The sequence below is a fragment of the Panulirus ornatus genome, chromosome 56 (assembly GCF_036320965.1).
Source record: "Panulirus ornatus isolate Po-2019 chromosome 56, ASM3632096v1, whole genome shotgun sequence".
In the NCBI taxonomy this organism is placed as follows: Eukaryota; Metazoa; Arthropoda; class Malacostraca; order Decapoda; family Palinuridae; genus Panulirus; species Panulirus ornatus.
In genome coordinates this window covers 15,724,049-15,738,660 of record NC_092279.1, presented here as the reverse complement: position 1 = coordinate 15,738,660, position 14,612 = coordinate 15,724,049, and the positions used below count along the sequence as shown (strand labels likewise).

The 14,612-nt window shown below is 51.1% G+C and overlaps 1 protein-coding gene across 12 annotated transcripts in view; it reads left to right on the top strand.

Annotated features, from left to right (window-relative positions):
* LOC139765935 (cell adhesion molecule Dscam1-like) overlaps positions 1–14,612 on the top strand; it is a 301,572-nt gene that overhangs the window by 242,371 nt on the left and 44,589 nt on the right. For all 12 annotated transcript variants that reach the window (XR_011716761.1, XR_011716762.1, XR_011716760.1 and 9 more), the window contains exons 5-13: positions 794–955; positions 4,036–4,171; positions 4,605–4,736; positions 6,370–6,480; positions 6,966–7,143; positions 7,825–7,981; positions 12,459–12,625; positions 13,549–13,792; positions 13,961–14,116. Coding sequence is in view for 9 of the 12 variants with exons in the window: in XM_071693916.1 (XP_071550017.1) it covers positions 794–955; positions 4,036–4,171; positions 4,605–4,736; positions 6,370–6,480; positions 6,966–7,143; positions 7,825–7,981; positions 12,459–12,625; positions 13,549–13,792; positions 13,961–14,116 (1,443 nt within the window). In the remaining 3 variants the exon portion in view is untranslated. The remainder of the gene's footprint in view (positions 1–793; positions 956–4,035; positions 4,172–4,604; positions 4,737–6,369; positions 6,481–6,965; positions 7,144–7,824; positions 7,982–12,458; positions 12,626–13,548; positions 13,793–13,960; positions 14,117–14,612) is intronic.

The window sequence follows — 14,612 nt, the reverse complement described above, 5'->3', positions numbered from 1 at the left end:
ATATATATATATATATATATGTTTGTGGATCATCGGGGGCTATATGTCCAGTGAGATGTGAGGTCCATGAGTAATGCTGATTTAATGGTTATAACTTGATGCTAATAGCCCCTGTGGGCCTGGGAATTGATTTATAAGCCTCAGTTATTATTGTTAATTATTATTACTATTATTATTATTATTATTATTATTATTATTATTATTATTATTATTACTATTATTATTATTATTATTATTATTATTATTATTATTATTATTATTATTATTATTAGTAGTAGTAGTAGTAGTAGTAGTAGTAGTATTATCTTAATTATCATTTAATTTCTTTGTGGATGATGTGGTGAGGGAGGTTATGCGAGTGTGGTGGCGAGAGGGGTTGATTTACTGTAAGCCTAGGAAAGCGGGTGGGGTGAAGTCTGGGAGGTGAGGCAGCTGTTTGCAGATGACGCTGCCCTGGTGGCGGCATCGAGAGAGAAGTTGCAAGAGCTGATGTCCGAGTATGAGAGAGTGTGTGTGAGAGGAGGAAGTTGGAGAGTTGAAGTGAATGAATGTAAGGAAGTGTGGGTTAGCAAGAGAGAGCGAGTCAGGTTGGTTCGCGCGTGAGTTTGAATGACGAGAGACTGGAGGACCTGGAGTGGTTCAGACCTGGGGAGTGGACGTGATATCGGATGGAACTATGGAAAGTGAAGTGAGCTATGGGGGAGTTTGTTGTTGTCACTAGAGTGGCACTGTGTCACCCCCTCCATCACTAGTGTGGCACTGACTCACCCCACTGCGTCTCTCCCTTCCACAGTGGTGCGTCAGTACTACGAGGTGCAGGTGTACGACGAGTTCGTCATCAGTGGCAACACTGCCGTCATCAAGTGCCACGTCCCGTCCTTCGTCAGGGACTACGTCGGCGTCACCTCCTGGGTCAGGGGCAACGGCGAGCGCATCGTCTCCGACGTCCTCACAGGTAAGCGAGGGAGCACTTACCCACTTACCTTCCTACTGACGATAAGACTTTGTCATACGGCAGGACTAGCGTTTAGCGCTAACCGCTAACAACTGCTGTCCTCTGTTACCCCATGTCTTGCATGGTTGACCCCCTTGGGTTCATCTGGAACTGTCTTTAGCCATTTGATTCGTCTTTCTTTGAATGCGTCGAGTATACCACGCACAGCTATTCTCTTTTCGTATCATTAGGTAGAATATGGACACCTAACCATCCTCTCACTCTTCCTCTTCAATTGTTTAGTGCTTTATATATATATATATATATATATATATATATATATATATATATATATATATATATATATATATATATATATATATATATATATGTATATATATGTATATATATGTATATATATGTATATATATATATATATATATATATATATATATATATATATATATATATATATATATATATATATTTATATATATATGTACAGTCATTAGCAGTTTGCCTTCGTAGTTTCCTGTGTACGTGTATGGCCGTCCCCCATCGTGGCATATTGGATCTGTCAACACGATGGATCTTAAAGCCTTCTGTTCGATTCCCTCGGGATTGTTACATTAAACTGTGTCTCTAACGTATTCATGAGGATTGCATTGCTGTTTCCTAAGTATATGAGACAGTTGATGTTTGGCTTTGAACGTTCATTTACAAAGGTGTACTTACGCTCTCGGACTTAGAGAGAGAGAGAGAGAGAGAGAGAGAGAGAGAGAGAGAGAGAGAGAGAGAGAGAGAGAGAGAGAGGAACAGGATAAGAGCTGTAGGGTGAGTAAGTAAGGGTGAGGCAGGCCATGTGAGTCTGGCAGGTGGGTAAACGCCAGGGTGTTAGAGAGGCAGGGTGAGGAAAGCAGTGAGTATATAGTAGGGCCCAGAGGGAGTGTGAGAGTATGGTTGGTAGGGCCCAGTGGCAGGGTGAGAGTAAGTGAGAGAAAAGCAGGGTAGGGAGACGGCATTGGAGAGGCAGGGTGATTGTGGGCGTGTTGTGCATCACCAGAGGAGGGGTAGGGTGAAGGTGAAAGGGTGAGGAAGGCCAAGTGAAACGAACAGGATGAGATGCATGGTATGGGGTGAGAGAGGGAGAGAGAGAGAGAGGAAGCGTAAGAGGCAGGGTGGGGATGTCTGGCAGGGAGAGGAGGGAGGAAGCAGTAAGGCATATTCTAGGCGGGAGAGTTTGGCAGGAGGGGAGCTGAATGTGTGAAAAATGGCGAATTTTCGGGTAAGAGTGAGAGGGGGAGGTGAGAGGTGTGGCCAGGGTGAGGACAAGCCAGGGAGAGGGTGGTCAGGGGTAAGGGAGAGGTGCGAGGTGTGGCCAGGTGTGAGGGCAGACTGGGAAGAGGTGTGGCCAGAATGGGGGTATGGTGTGGCCAAGCTGGGAGAGGCGTGGCCAGTCTAGGAAGAGGGTTAGCCAGTGCCAGGGAGAGGACTGGCCAGCTTAAGGAGAGGGCTGGCTGTCTTAGGGAGAAGGCTGGCTACTTAGGGGAGAAGAATGCCCAACTTGGGGAGAGGGCTGACCAGGTCGGGGAGAGGACTGGCCAGGCCGGGAAGAGGGCTGGCCAAGCCGGAGAGGGGGCTGGCCAGGCTGGGGAGAGGGCTGACCAGGCTGGGGAGAGGGCTGACCAGGCTGGGGAGAGGACTGGCCAGGCCGGGGAGAGGGCTGGCCAGGCTGGGGAGAGGGCTGACCGGGCTGGGGAGAGGGCTGGCCAGGCTGGGGAGAGGGCTGGCTAGGCCGGAGAGGGCTGGCCAGGCTGGGGAGAGGGCTGACCAGGCTGGGGAGAGGGCTGGCCAGGCTGGGGAGAGGGCTGGCCAGGCTGGGGAGAGGGCTGGCCAGGCTGGGGAGAGGGTGCAGTGAGTGGACGACACTAGAATATGGAGGGCAGGAAATGGGCTCACCAGAGTGTGTACAAAAACACCTTTTGTTATGTAAAGTCGAACATACTGAACACTCGTGGACCAGAGCGGGACCCTCTGGTGGCTCCTGACTGGTAGGTGGTTGTGTGGTGGTCCTGCTGAGTGGTAGGTGGTTGTGTGGTGGTCCTGCTGAGTGGTAGGTGGTTGTGTGGTGGTCCTGCTGAGTGGTAGGTGGTTGTGTGGTGGTCCTGCTGAGTGGTAGATGGTTGTGTGGTGGTCCTGCTGACTGGTAGGTGGTTGTGTGGTGGTCCTGCTGAGTGGCGGGTGGTTGTGTGGTGACAGGTAGATGGTTGTATGGTGGTCCTGCTGACTGTGGGTGGTTGTGTGTTGGTCCCACTGACTGGTAGATGGTTGTGTGGTGGTCCTGCTGACCGGTAGTTGGCTGTGTAGTGGTCCCGCTGATTGGTAGGTGGTTGTGTGGTGGTCCTGCTGACTGGTAGTTGGCTGTGTGGTGGTCCCACTGACAGGTAGATGGTTGTGTGATGATCCAGCTGACAGGTAGATGTCGAGTGGTTGATGGTCGATGGTTGGTGTTTGTGTTGATCTACAGTTAAGTTGTTTATTGTTGGCGTGTGGTGTGGCCACACTGTTGTGTGATACAGTCGACTGGTAGACGGGACTGAGTGTGAATGTCAGACAGTCGAATGAAGGAAGTGTGGGCTGGTAGATGGCAATATGAAGGTGATTAACGAAAGAAATATCTGAGGAAATATTGAGTGGAAGAATACGAGAGGAGGGCTGTCTGACTGGTGTGTAAGGGAAGCCCTGACTGGCAGACTGTTGTGAGAGAGGGAACGTTTGACTGGTATAAGGCAGAGACTGACTGGCCAGACTGCCTTATTGAAGACTGTGTTTTAGGAAGCTGATGCTGATGGGACCAAAGGGAGAGAATAAGAGGGAATATTCTGATAAAGATGAGGAAGTACGTAAATCGTGAACGAAAAAGAAGCGAGAGGAAAAAGAAGGACAAAAACAGATGACTGGAATTGTGAGGAGGAGGAGGAGGAGGAGGAGGAGGAGGAGGAGGAGCGCTCACGTCAGCAGGAGGTGTGAGGTGAATAATGAGAAGGGTGAGACATCACAGAAGTAATGAGAGTTTCACGAGTCTCCCTCCCTCACGCCAGGCGGGAGGTACTCGGTCTTCGGGACGGGGGAGCTGCACATCCGGCACGTCACCAAGGCCGACGAGTTCCAGTCGTACCACTGCGAGACCCAGCACGTCCTCACGCACGAGACCACCATCTCGGCCGTCGCCGGCAGGTGAGTACCAGAAGCCGCCCTCCCGCCCGCCCGCCCGCGCGTGACTCAGGTCGCTGGGAGACCCAGCGGCGGGCACTTGGTGGTGTACTGTAAGGCAAGGCCAGCGGGGTCATCCGTCGTCAGGTAGGTCACGTGAGAGACCCTGGTCTGTAGGTCAGGTAAGAGACCCTGGTCTGTAGGTCAGGTAGGTAAGAGACCCTGGTCTGTAGGTCATGTAAGTAAGAGACCCTGGTCTGTAGGTCAGGTAAGTAAGAGACCCTGGTCTGTAGGTCAGGTAAGTAAGAGACCCTGGTCTGTAGGTCAGGTAAGAAGTTTCAAAGGCTTACCACGACCCTTACCCTAGCCCTTATATGTGTGTGTGTGTGTGTGTGTGTGTGTGTGTGTGTGTGTGTGTGTGTGTGTGTGTGTTTACTTACATGCTTCTACCTCGCAGGCTGATGGTGAACGAGCCCAGGTCTTCAGTTCCGCCGAGGATCACAGACTCCCGGTCCTCCGTCACCGCCTCCGTCAGGCACACGGTGGAGCTCCCCTGCGCTGCCCAGGGCTTCCCCATCCCCCAGTACCAGTCAGTATACAGTTGCTCTGAGAGTCAGTGCATGTTCTCGCCCCCACACAGTCCACGCAGTACTGGACAGCGCCATAGTTCACACTCCTTCCCTGCTATCCATCACTCTACAATGGTATGCACGCGCAACTGTCAACAGTTAATGCACACGCGCCATATCCACTCTCACTCACTCTAACCAGTCACAGTCACTGAATGCTCTCGCTAATACAATAGCAACACTCACCACTCAGTCTTGCCGTCTCTGCTACAGTCTACAGTTAGCTTCAGTAGCACTCTCACCACAACTATACAGTCAGAAATTGAACTGTTCAGTACCCTCTCTGTCATTGTTCACGGTGTTATGAAATGTTCAGTACCTTCCCTGTCATTGTTCATCGTGTTATGAACTGTTCACTACCCTCTCTGTCATTGCTCACAGTACTATGAACTGTTCACTACCCTTCCTCCCATTGTACACGTTGTTATGAACTGTTCACGACCCTCCCTGCCATTGTACACGTTGTTATGAACTGTTCACTACCCTTCCTCCCATTGTACACGTTGTTATGAACTGTTCACGACCCTCCCTGCCATTGTACACGTTGTTATGAACTGTACACGACCCTCCCTGCCATTGTTCACGTTGTTATGAACTGTTCACGACCCTCCCTGCCATTGTACACGTTGTTATGAACTGTTCACTACCCTCCCTGCCATTGTACACGTTGTTATGAACTGTTCACGACCCTCCCTGCCATTGTACACGTTGTTATGAACTGTTCACGACCCTCCCTGCCATTGTTCACGTTGTTATGAACTGTTCACGACCCTCCCTGCCATTGTTCACGTTGTTATGAACTGTTCACGACCCTCCCTGCCATTGTACACGTTGTTATGAACTGTTCACGACCCTCCCTGCCATTGTACACGGTGTTATGAACTGTTCACGACCCTCCCTGCCATTGTTCACGGTGTTATGAACTGTTCACGACCCTCCCTGCCATTGTTCACGGTGTTATGAACTGTTCACGACCCTCCCTGCCGTTGTACACGGTGTTATGAACTGTTCACTACCCTCCCTGCCATTGTTCACGGTGTTATGAACTGTTCACTACCCTCCCTGCCATTGTACACGGTGTTATGAACTGTTCACGACCCTCCCTGCCATTGTTCACTCTACTGTGGACTGAGGAATTTATACCCACCATGAGATCGGACACCATACGTTACTGTGTGTCTGGTCTCTTCCACCTCCTCCATAAATCTGATCCAGGGTTGATGGTGCCTTGACAAAAAACAAAAAAAAAAAAAGATACATTTCGAGTGTGGTTTATGAACGTGTGTTCACTCTGGCGTTCCCGGATGATGATCTAACCTCCCCCTGTTATTTCAGGGTTTCATGAAGGCTGATGTGTTACTGAATATCATTTCTGTGAAGATTTGTTTGTATTTTGTGATATCAGTCAGGCATTTACAGTGGAAGTGACGGGTTTCGTATCGTGATTAAATGTATTTCTTTTTTTTTTCTCTTTTCTTTTACACCTGTTTACATGGTTGGACTTGACTCCCCCCCTTGACGACCTCCCCCCCCCCCCTCGACGCGTCGTGGTTGGGGGACGTGTTTGAAAACGCCGCGCGCGTGACGCGCCAGGTGGCGTCGCGTCTCCGGGAAGGAAGAGGTGGCCGTGGTGCAAGACGGGCGTATCCAGCAGGTGGGCGGGTCGCTCCTCATCCGGCAGGTCACCTCGGCCGACGCTGGCAGGTAGGAATTTCATAACCCCCCTTGTGACCTGATGTGACCCCCTGACGTTGAGTAAACAATTTAGTCCCGGGTGATATTGCCAGAGGGTCATAGGGGAAGGGAATGGGGCAGTTTTGTGATATATATATATATATATATATATATATATATATATATATTGTTCAAGGAGGGAATGGCTGTCCTGTGTAAGCTCACAGTAGGTGACCGAATATTGTGGAAATTCTGTCGTCCCCGGGGGCCTCTCTCTCTCTCTCTCTCTCTCTCTCTCTCTCTCTCTCTCTCTCTCTCTCTCTCTCTCTCTCTCTCTCTCTCTCTCGGAACATTCAGATTTTCACGTCTATTTAGCATATGCTCTCTCTCTCTCTCTCTCTCTCTCTCTCTCTCTCTCTCTCTCTCTCTCTCTCTCTCTCTCTCTCTCGTCTACCCCCTCCCCTTCCCTTCCCTTGCCCTGATGTTGAGTTGCGTGCGTGCGTGTGTTGCCACAGGTATGTGTGTGTGGTGTCGAGCAGCGTGGGGTCGGAGAGGACGTACACCACCGTGGAGGTGTGGGCGCCACTCACCGCCCACATCAGCCCGCAGGTGCAGACGGTGGACGTGGGCGGCGTGGCCACCTTCAACTGCTCGGCTGAGGGCTTCCCCCAGGACACGATCACCTGGCTCAAGGTAAGGCTTGTACACACACCTGTGTGAGGATAAGGCTTGTACACACCTGTGTGAGGATAAGGCTTGTACACACACCTGTGTGAGGATAAGGCTTGTACACACCTGTGTGAGGATAAGGCTTGTTTGTACACACACCTGTGTGAGGATAAGGTTTGTACACACACCTGTGTGAGGATAAGGTTTGTACACACACCTGTGTGAGGATAAGGTTTGTACACACCTGTGTAAGGATAAGACTAGTACACACATCTGTTTGAAGATAAGGCTTTACGCACCTGTGTGAGGATGAGGCTTGCACACACCTGGTTCAACTCCAGTCTTTAAAAAGGCCAGTGAGTCAGGTGTGGGGGAGTTGACAAGTGTACCACTTCAGGAAAATTTAAAGTCTGTTCGCTCGACATTTTAAGCCAATCTCTTGATGACCTAATTACTTTAAAGTCAAATATAACTACACGATTATAACCAAATATAACTACACGATTAGAACCAAATATAACTACACAATTATATTTTCAGGAAGATCGTTCGTAGCAGAAGTGATTATCAGTTACCACTCCTCTGTCTTTTGTTACTCTAGGCTGAAGGTGGCCACTGGCCATAGCAAATGTAGCTTGTGTTCTTCTCACGCACTCTAGGATTTGTGACATCACTCAATCTTCTGACTGGTTTTGCGTTTTCCAGGACGGGGAGGAACTACAGGGAGGCGGCCGTGTGAGGGTGGTGGGTCAGCGGAGCGTGGTGGTGGAGGGCGTGCGTCGACAGGACCGAGGCATGTACCAGTGTCTCGTCTCCAACCTCCAGGGCTCCGCTCAGGGATCAGCACAACTGAAGCTCGGAGGTCAGTGCCAACCACCTCACAGACAGTTGATAGTTGGGGTAAGGAGGGGGTGAGGGTCATGCTAGGTCAGTCCTGGTTCCGTCAGGTGTCGCCTCATGCGAAGAAAAAGAGAACCGGATCAGGTCATGGTGTTGGAGCGGGTCATGACCCTGTTAGCCAGTCGTATGGCACAGGAACCCACAAGAGACGTGTAATGTGGAGGCAAAGCTTATATGGCCCGTAAGGATCAGGTAGCACAACCAGCCATCCACATATCCTACCCTCGTCACTTGGTACCAAAGGATACCATGTCACGATCCTTCTGACCACAGGATGCATGCAGATCAGAATAGGATTGTATTTTTCTCTCTTGTACTTTAAAAGTTTCCTGTTACTGATCCTCCTTTCAGACAGTTCATACAGGATGGAGAAGGATTTCCAGTCCCCCGATCCAGTTCCTTATAGTCGCCTTCCACGATAGACAGGAGACATATGGATGGTATCCAGAAATGAATGATGATAGTAATAGTAAAAAGGGGACTGAAATCAGAGCCATTATCAGGATCGAACGAAAGGAAAAACCAATCAGTTCTGTTCGTGAACATGTCAGTAGCTGGAGGGAGGGGGGGTCGTGACCAGCAGGAGGCGCCCGCAGGTGGGTGAGATGGGGAGGGCGCGAGGGAACTCGAGAAGACACGGCAGGGACTGGCACCCACACGGCAACACCATGGAAGGCGAGGGAGGGACAGAATGGACGGAAGGAATCGGGAGGGAGGAGGGAAGTGCACCACTGCCTTCCTCGGCCCTTGTCGAACGGTGGGTCTTCCATCCGTCCTCGAGAGCGTGTCGTGAGTTGCCTCCCAAGTCAGATCTCTTGTGTTGTGGGTCCGCCTCCCTCCCGGCACCCACCCGTGCCTTGCATCAGCTTCATATTCCTCTCTAGCCGTCTCAGAGTCGACCTGTTCTTGTAGCTCTGCCTAACACACAGCCTTCTCATCTCCACGGTGGCCCCTGTGTCGGCAGGAGACGGCGCCCACAGGGGATAGAAGAGGTGGGCGTCGCGTGCCAGAAATCAGCGGCTCATGTAATGGGAGAATGTTTAGAGACGGTGAGACGAGCGTTGTTATTATACGGGGAGGTACTGCCTCCAGGGCAGCGGCAGGGCGCAGGGTTGCTGAGGAAGAGTGGACAGCTCCTGTCGTTTGGGGTGACCAAAATGTCGCAGGTTTGAGACCTGCTTGTCAGAACCCACGAGTTGTGCCACATACCTGCAGCGATATTGACCAAAAGGATAGACGATCGTCATTGGCCTTGGGAATCGTCCTCTCTCTCTCTCTCTCTCTCTCTCTCTCTCTCTCTCTCTCTCTCTCTCTCTCTCTCTCTCTCTCTCTCTCTCTCTCTCTCTCTCTCTCATGGGCGTCTCCAGCTGTCCTCTAGGTTGTCATTTACCGCATTGATTTTACACCTGTCACGGGTTTAATGGTTTTTTTTCATATGGAGGGTCTTCAACCAAGGGGACATTCTCCGTTGTGACGGTAGACCGTCCTGTCGTGGTATGATCACTGTGGAGGTCGGCTGTACTCTGACGTGGAGGACCGTGGATGTCGTGCGGTTCTCTCTGTAGTCCTTAGCGTCGCTGGCAGTCAGTCCTCTGGTCGTTAGCCGCGGTCGAGTCAGGGATCATGAAACGTTCCAGCGGCGGTAGCCAGAGTTTCATCCTCGTTATCTAGTAGCCAGCGGCTCATATAAAGTGGGCATCTACAGCTGCCGTTTGGTGGTGAGGGGGAGCGGCTGATTGCCAGGGGGGAGTCGTCGCCGGCTGTCGCAGAGTCCCGCCGCCCATATATTGACCGTCGTATATCCCACCAGGAGTCAGTAGCTGTCATGGGCACCAACAAAGCCCATGAGGATCTACGGCGGCGATAGGGGTGTCCATCTGAGTCATGGTCAGTGATCGTGTTGCCCCATATCTGTCGCGATGGCGAGGCGGGGATTATCTTACGTCTGCGGCTGACAAGAAGAGAGGGAGGAGAGAGAGAGAGAGAGAGAGAGAGAGAGAGAGAGAGAGAGAGAGAGAGAGAGAGAGAGAGAGAGAGAGAGAGAGAGAGAGAGAGAGAGAGGAGGGAGAGCCGTTCACGAGAGTGGTCGTCCCTCTGCCTCACCATTGGGCACCAGTGATGGGAAAATTATTTCAATTCTTGGGGCTGACACGCCGGTAAGGACGTGCGGTCGCCACCACGATACTGCCCCGCTCTCCTTGTTTCCGGGGCTTTAAAGAGCCCCTCCTCCCCCTGTCCACTGTCGAGACTCGTGGAAGTGACCATTAAGTCGACCCTGTGGAGGTGGGGGAAGAGAATATGCGTCTTCCTCGACGTCCCTGCGGTGTTAGAAGGCACACAGGGGTCGGGGGACGATCACTTATTTACATACACCTCCTGTTTGTGTTTGAAGACTTACATTTACCAGAGAGAAAAAAAATCTTTTTTTTTTTTTTTTTTCGTTCACTCTTATACTCGAGTTTCTTCGAGATCACAGAGAGGAGGCAGGGGGTATGATGCCTCTACTCCTGGCTCACCCTGCTTAGTCCCTCAAGGCAGGGCAAGATGTCGCAGCCAGCGTCATTCTGTCTTGGGATCTTGCCTGTCATGTGAGCAGCAGACACACACACAGGACGGAGATGGGCCTTTTGTGTGAGGATGTGTGGGAAGGAACCTGCCTTCCCCTCAGCGGTGGGCCGCACGACCCCATCACCCGCCCTCAGTGACGTGCCCCTGGAAGGGTGAGGTAGACCTGGAACTCTTGGCTGTCTTGAAGGATAGTCAGGACTCGTGCAGAGGGCGAGGGGGTTTTTACGGAAGTGTAGTTAAGTTCATGAAGGATTCAGGTACGTCTCACGGAGAGACGCTGTATGATAATTAGTATGCTGAAAGTATATTCTGTTATGCTATTCAACATGTAAAGGATGTATGTTAGGTTGTCTAGTGTGAGTGTGTGTGTGTGTGTGTGTGTGTGTGTGTAAGTGGGTGTAGGCACGCCCCACACACCGCGCTCTTCCACGCCTGCATCCACATTATAACTCAATTCCACAAAGTAATGGAATTTAACTCCCAATGGAGAATCGTATTTCATGGCCTGGAAGATTAGGGCATCGGATCCCTCCCGCAGCCCTGATGCTCTCGTGTTTTGTTCTCTGCTCTCTCTCTCTCTCGTGCGTTTGGTCCCATGTGGGTTCACTGGGTCTTGTGTTGTGCTCTGGCATGTTGGTTGCTTGTCCCATGTTGGTTGAATGTGTCTTGTGTCGTGATGTATTATGTGGGTTTAGTGTGTCGCCTTTTGTCCTCGTATGTTGGTTTGTCATATGTTGTACTCTGGCATGTGTGTTGGTTTGTCATATGTTGTACACTTGTATGTGTGTTGGTGTGTCCTGTTGTACCTTGTCATGTATGTTGGTGTGTCATATTGTCCCCTGGCATGTAGGTCTAGTGTGTCATATTGTCCCCTGGCATGTAGGTCTAGTGTGTCATATTGTCCCCTGGCATGTAGGTCTAGTGTGTCATATTGTCCCCTGGCATGTAGGTCTAGTGTGTCATATTGTCCCCTGGCATGTAGGTCTAGTGTGTCATATTGTCCCATGGCATGTAGGTCTAGTGTGTCATATTGTCCCCTGGCATATAGGTCTAGTGTGTCATATTGTCCCATGGCATGTAGGTCTAGCGTGTCATATTGTCCCCTGGCATGTAACTTCAAGCGTGTGATGTTGTAACTTCATATCTTCATAATTCGTGACCATGTTCCCTGTTTCATGTATTGATTTGGCCGACATCACAGACGTCCACGTAACAAAAGACTCTACGTAAGTCCCGTGCTTAACTTGTTCCCTACGTAACCGAGAGGGACATTTCGGTGTGTACCTAAGAAAGAGAGGGGGGAGTGGGGGGAAAAAAGAGTACAACCCACAATGAATAAGTTAGTAGCTCGTGGAAAGAATTAGGTTGTTATATATATAAAAGTCCACCACTTGGAGTAGAGAGAGAGAGAGAGAGAGAGAGAGAGAGAGAGAGAGAGAGAGAGAGAGAGAGAGAGAGAGAGTGGACACAGCACCATATCCCTCAGGCCACGGGGGTGGAATGTAAACACCAGGCGAGGTGGGTCAAGCCCAGATTCTCTTAATCTTGTAAAAATCCCTCCTCCTCCTCCCTCCTCCCTCCTCCTCGTTGTAATAATCTTCCTCCGCCACTCACATTCCTTCCATCTCTTGGTCTCCTCCCAGTAAACTGGTCTTTTCTCCCACGACCCACCTGCGGGGCTTAGAAACGATGTTTGTACCTTCCCAGGGGCGTTTACTAGAGCATACCTTGATGTGAGTCTATCTGTGTGAGACGGATATGGCCACATGATGGGTGCTCCAGGGTCATGCTTACACCTTAACGATCTCGTTTAGGAAAACGAGGCAGGCAGGCCATGGTTGAGGGTAACAGGCAGTTGGTGGTCGTTCCAGACGCGGCGCCGCAGCTGGTGGACACGAGCGGGCCGCAGGTGGTGTCGCCAGGGGCCCGGGTCAGCCTGACGTGTGTGGTGCAGGGGTCGCCTCCTCCGTCCCTCTCTTGGACCATGCGCGGCCTCCCTGCTATCACCGCCGACCCCAGGATCAAGGTCGACCAGAAGGTAAGACAGGGAGGGAGCTGAGGGAGGAGTGTGTGGCGTGCAAGTATGGGGAGACATTGGGCATGGGAGGGAAGGAGACGGTGTGTGAAGTATTGTATGGTGTTGCTGGACGGTATGAGGATGTGAGTGTGTGTATATGGACTCACAATGAGTCGTCTCACAAAGTGCCTCATCCAAATTGGGTAGAAAATGAACCACTTTGTTGTCGTCTTGAGTAGGGAGACGAGAGCGAGGGAGTGGAAGGCGAGACGGGAGATGGGAGGGAAGGCAACACAGAGAACATTATATGTGAAGATCAAGAAATTGTTGGGCCAGAGTGGTTATCTTGGCCAGTCTTCTGCAGCTGTTTGTGTGCCTGTCACGCTTGTGTGTGTGTGTGTGTGTGTGTGTGTGTGTGTGTGTGTGTCTGTGTCTGTTTGTGGGGTTATATCTTTATCTCTTGACGTATATAAGACTAGATATGATACTCGGGTCTTGGATCATAATGCCTTTCTCCTACGTGTAAGACTTTACATCAAAAATGATGCTGTTATTATTAATGTCTTGAGACTCGATGGTACGACCCTTAGGAATGATAGTGTGACATTTCATCTGACCAATAAGGAAGAGGTGTTAGCTCACGACAATGGCCATACCAAGTGATCGTACCATCGTGCTCGATATAAGACAATATATAAGACTCCAGCTGTAGGACGTATCACCAGACATATATGAACCTATATGTGTGACACAGACTCTAGGATATATGACCATACGTCTTTATAAGCCTATATAAGACCCGAGACACGCTGGGTATAGGACTGCGAGACTGGGTGGGTAGGAGTGCACAATAGGACATCTCCTCTTGCGACAAAGAATCAAGAATGAACGAGACTTGAATGTTTTGAGGTGGCTCACGTTGCGCCCCCTCCTGTGTGTGGCAGGTGTCTGGGGACCAGGTGGTGAGCCAGCTGAACATCACCAGCGTGAGGGTGGAGGACGGTGGCCAGTGGACCTGCCTGGCCGAGAACCGTGCGGGCAAGGTGGAGCACACGGGGCGGCTCAATGTCCGGGGTCCCCCGACCATCCGACCGATGAGGCCACTCAGCGTGGTGGCCGGGAGGACGGCCACCTTCAACTGTGTCGTCGCTGGCTTCCCCATCGACTCCATCTACTGGGAGAAGAGTGGTACGTCGCCCGGTCTTATCCCCTGCATGTTTATTGCCATCATTTGATTCACTGTAAACAATATATATATATCCAGGTTTTTACCAGAGTGTAGATTAACCTCGCTCCCTCTTCCTTACGTCGTCCGCCGCCCTGGTGGTTTCCTGCTGGTGGCGTCCGTGGCTGCAGGCGTGGTCTTGCCCGTGTCGGAGCGGCAGGAGGTGCTAGCCAACGGGACGCTGGTGGTGCGACAGGTGTCGCGTGAGGCAGACGGCGGCCAGTACACCTGCCTGGCTACAGCCGGGGACAACACCGCCAGGGCCAACCTGCAGGTCAGCGTTATGGGTAAGTGAATACACCAGGTGGCGTAGTGTGTCGTAGATACACCAGGTGGGGTAGTGGGTCGTAGATACACCAGGTGGGTAGTGGGTCGTAGATACACCAGGGGGGTAGTGGGTCGTAGATACACCAGGGGTGTAGTGGGTCGTAGATACACCAGGTGGGGTAGTGTGTCGTAGATACACCAGGGGGGTAGTGTGTCGTAGATACACCAGGGGTGTAGTGGGTCGTAGATACACCAGGGGGGTAGTGGGTCGTAGATACACCAGGTGGGGTAGTGTGTCGTAGATACACCAGGGGGTAGTGGATCGTAGATACAATTAGGGGAGAGGGTTAGAGATACAGTAGAGGAGGGACAGTAGTTACACTCAGACGGACGAGAACCAGTGGACCGTTTTGTTAATAGATTCGACTTTGCTTACACTAAGGGGAACTCTAGATACACTATGACCTGTACTTGCACTAGGGGAAGAGGCCACATACTTACCAGGAACGAAGGGTG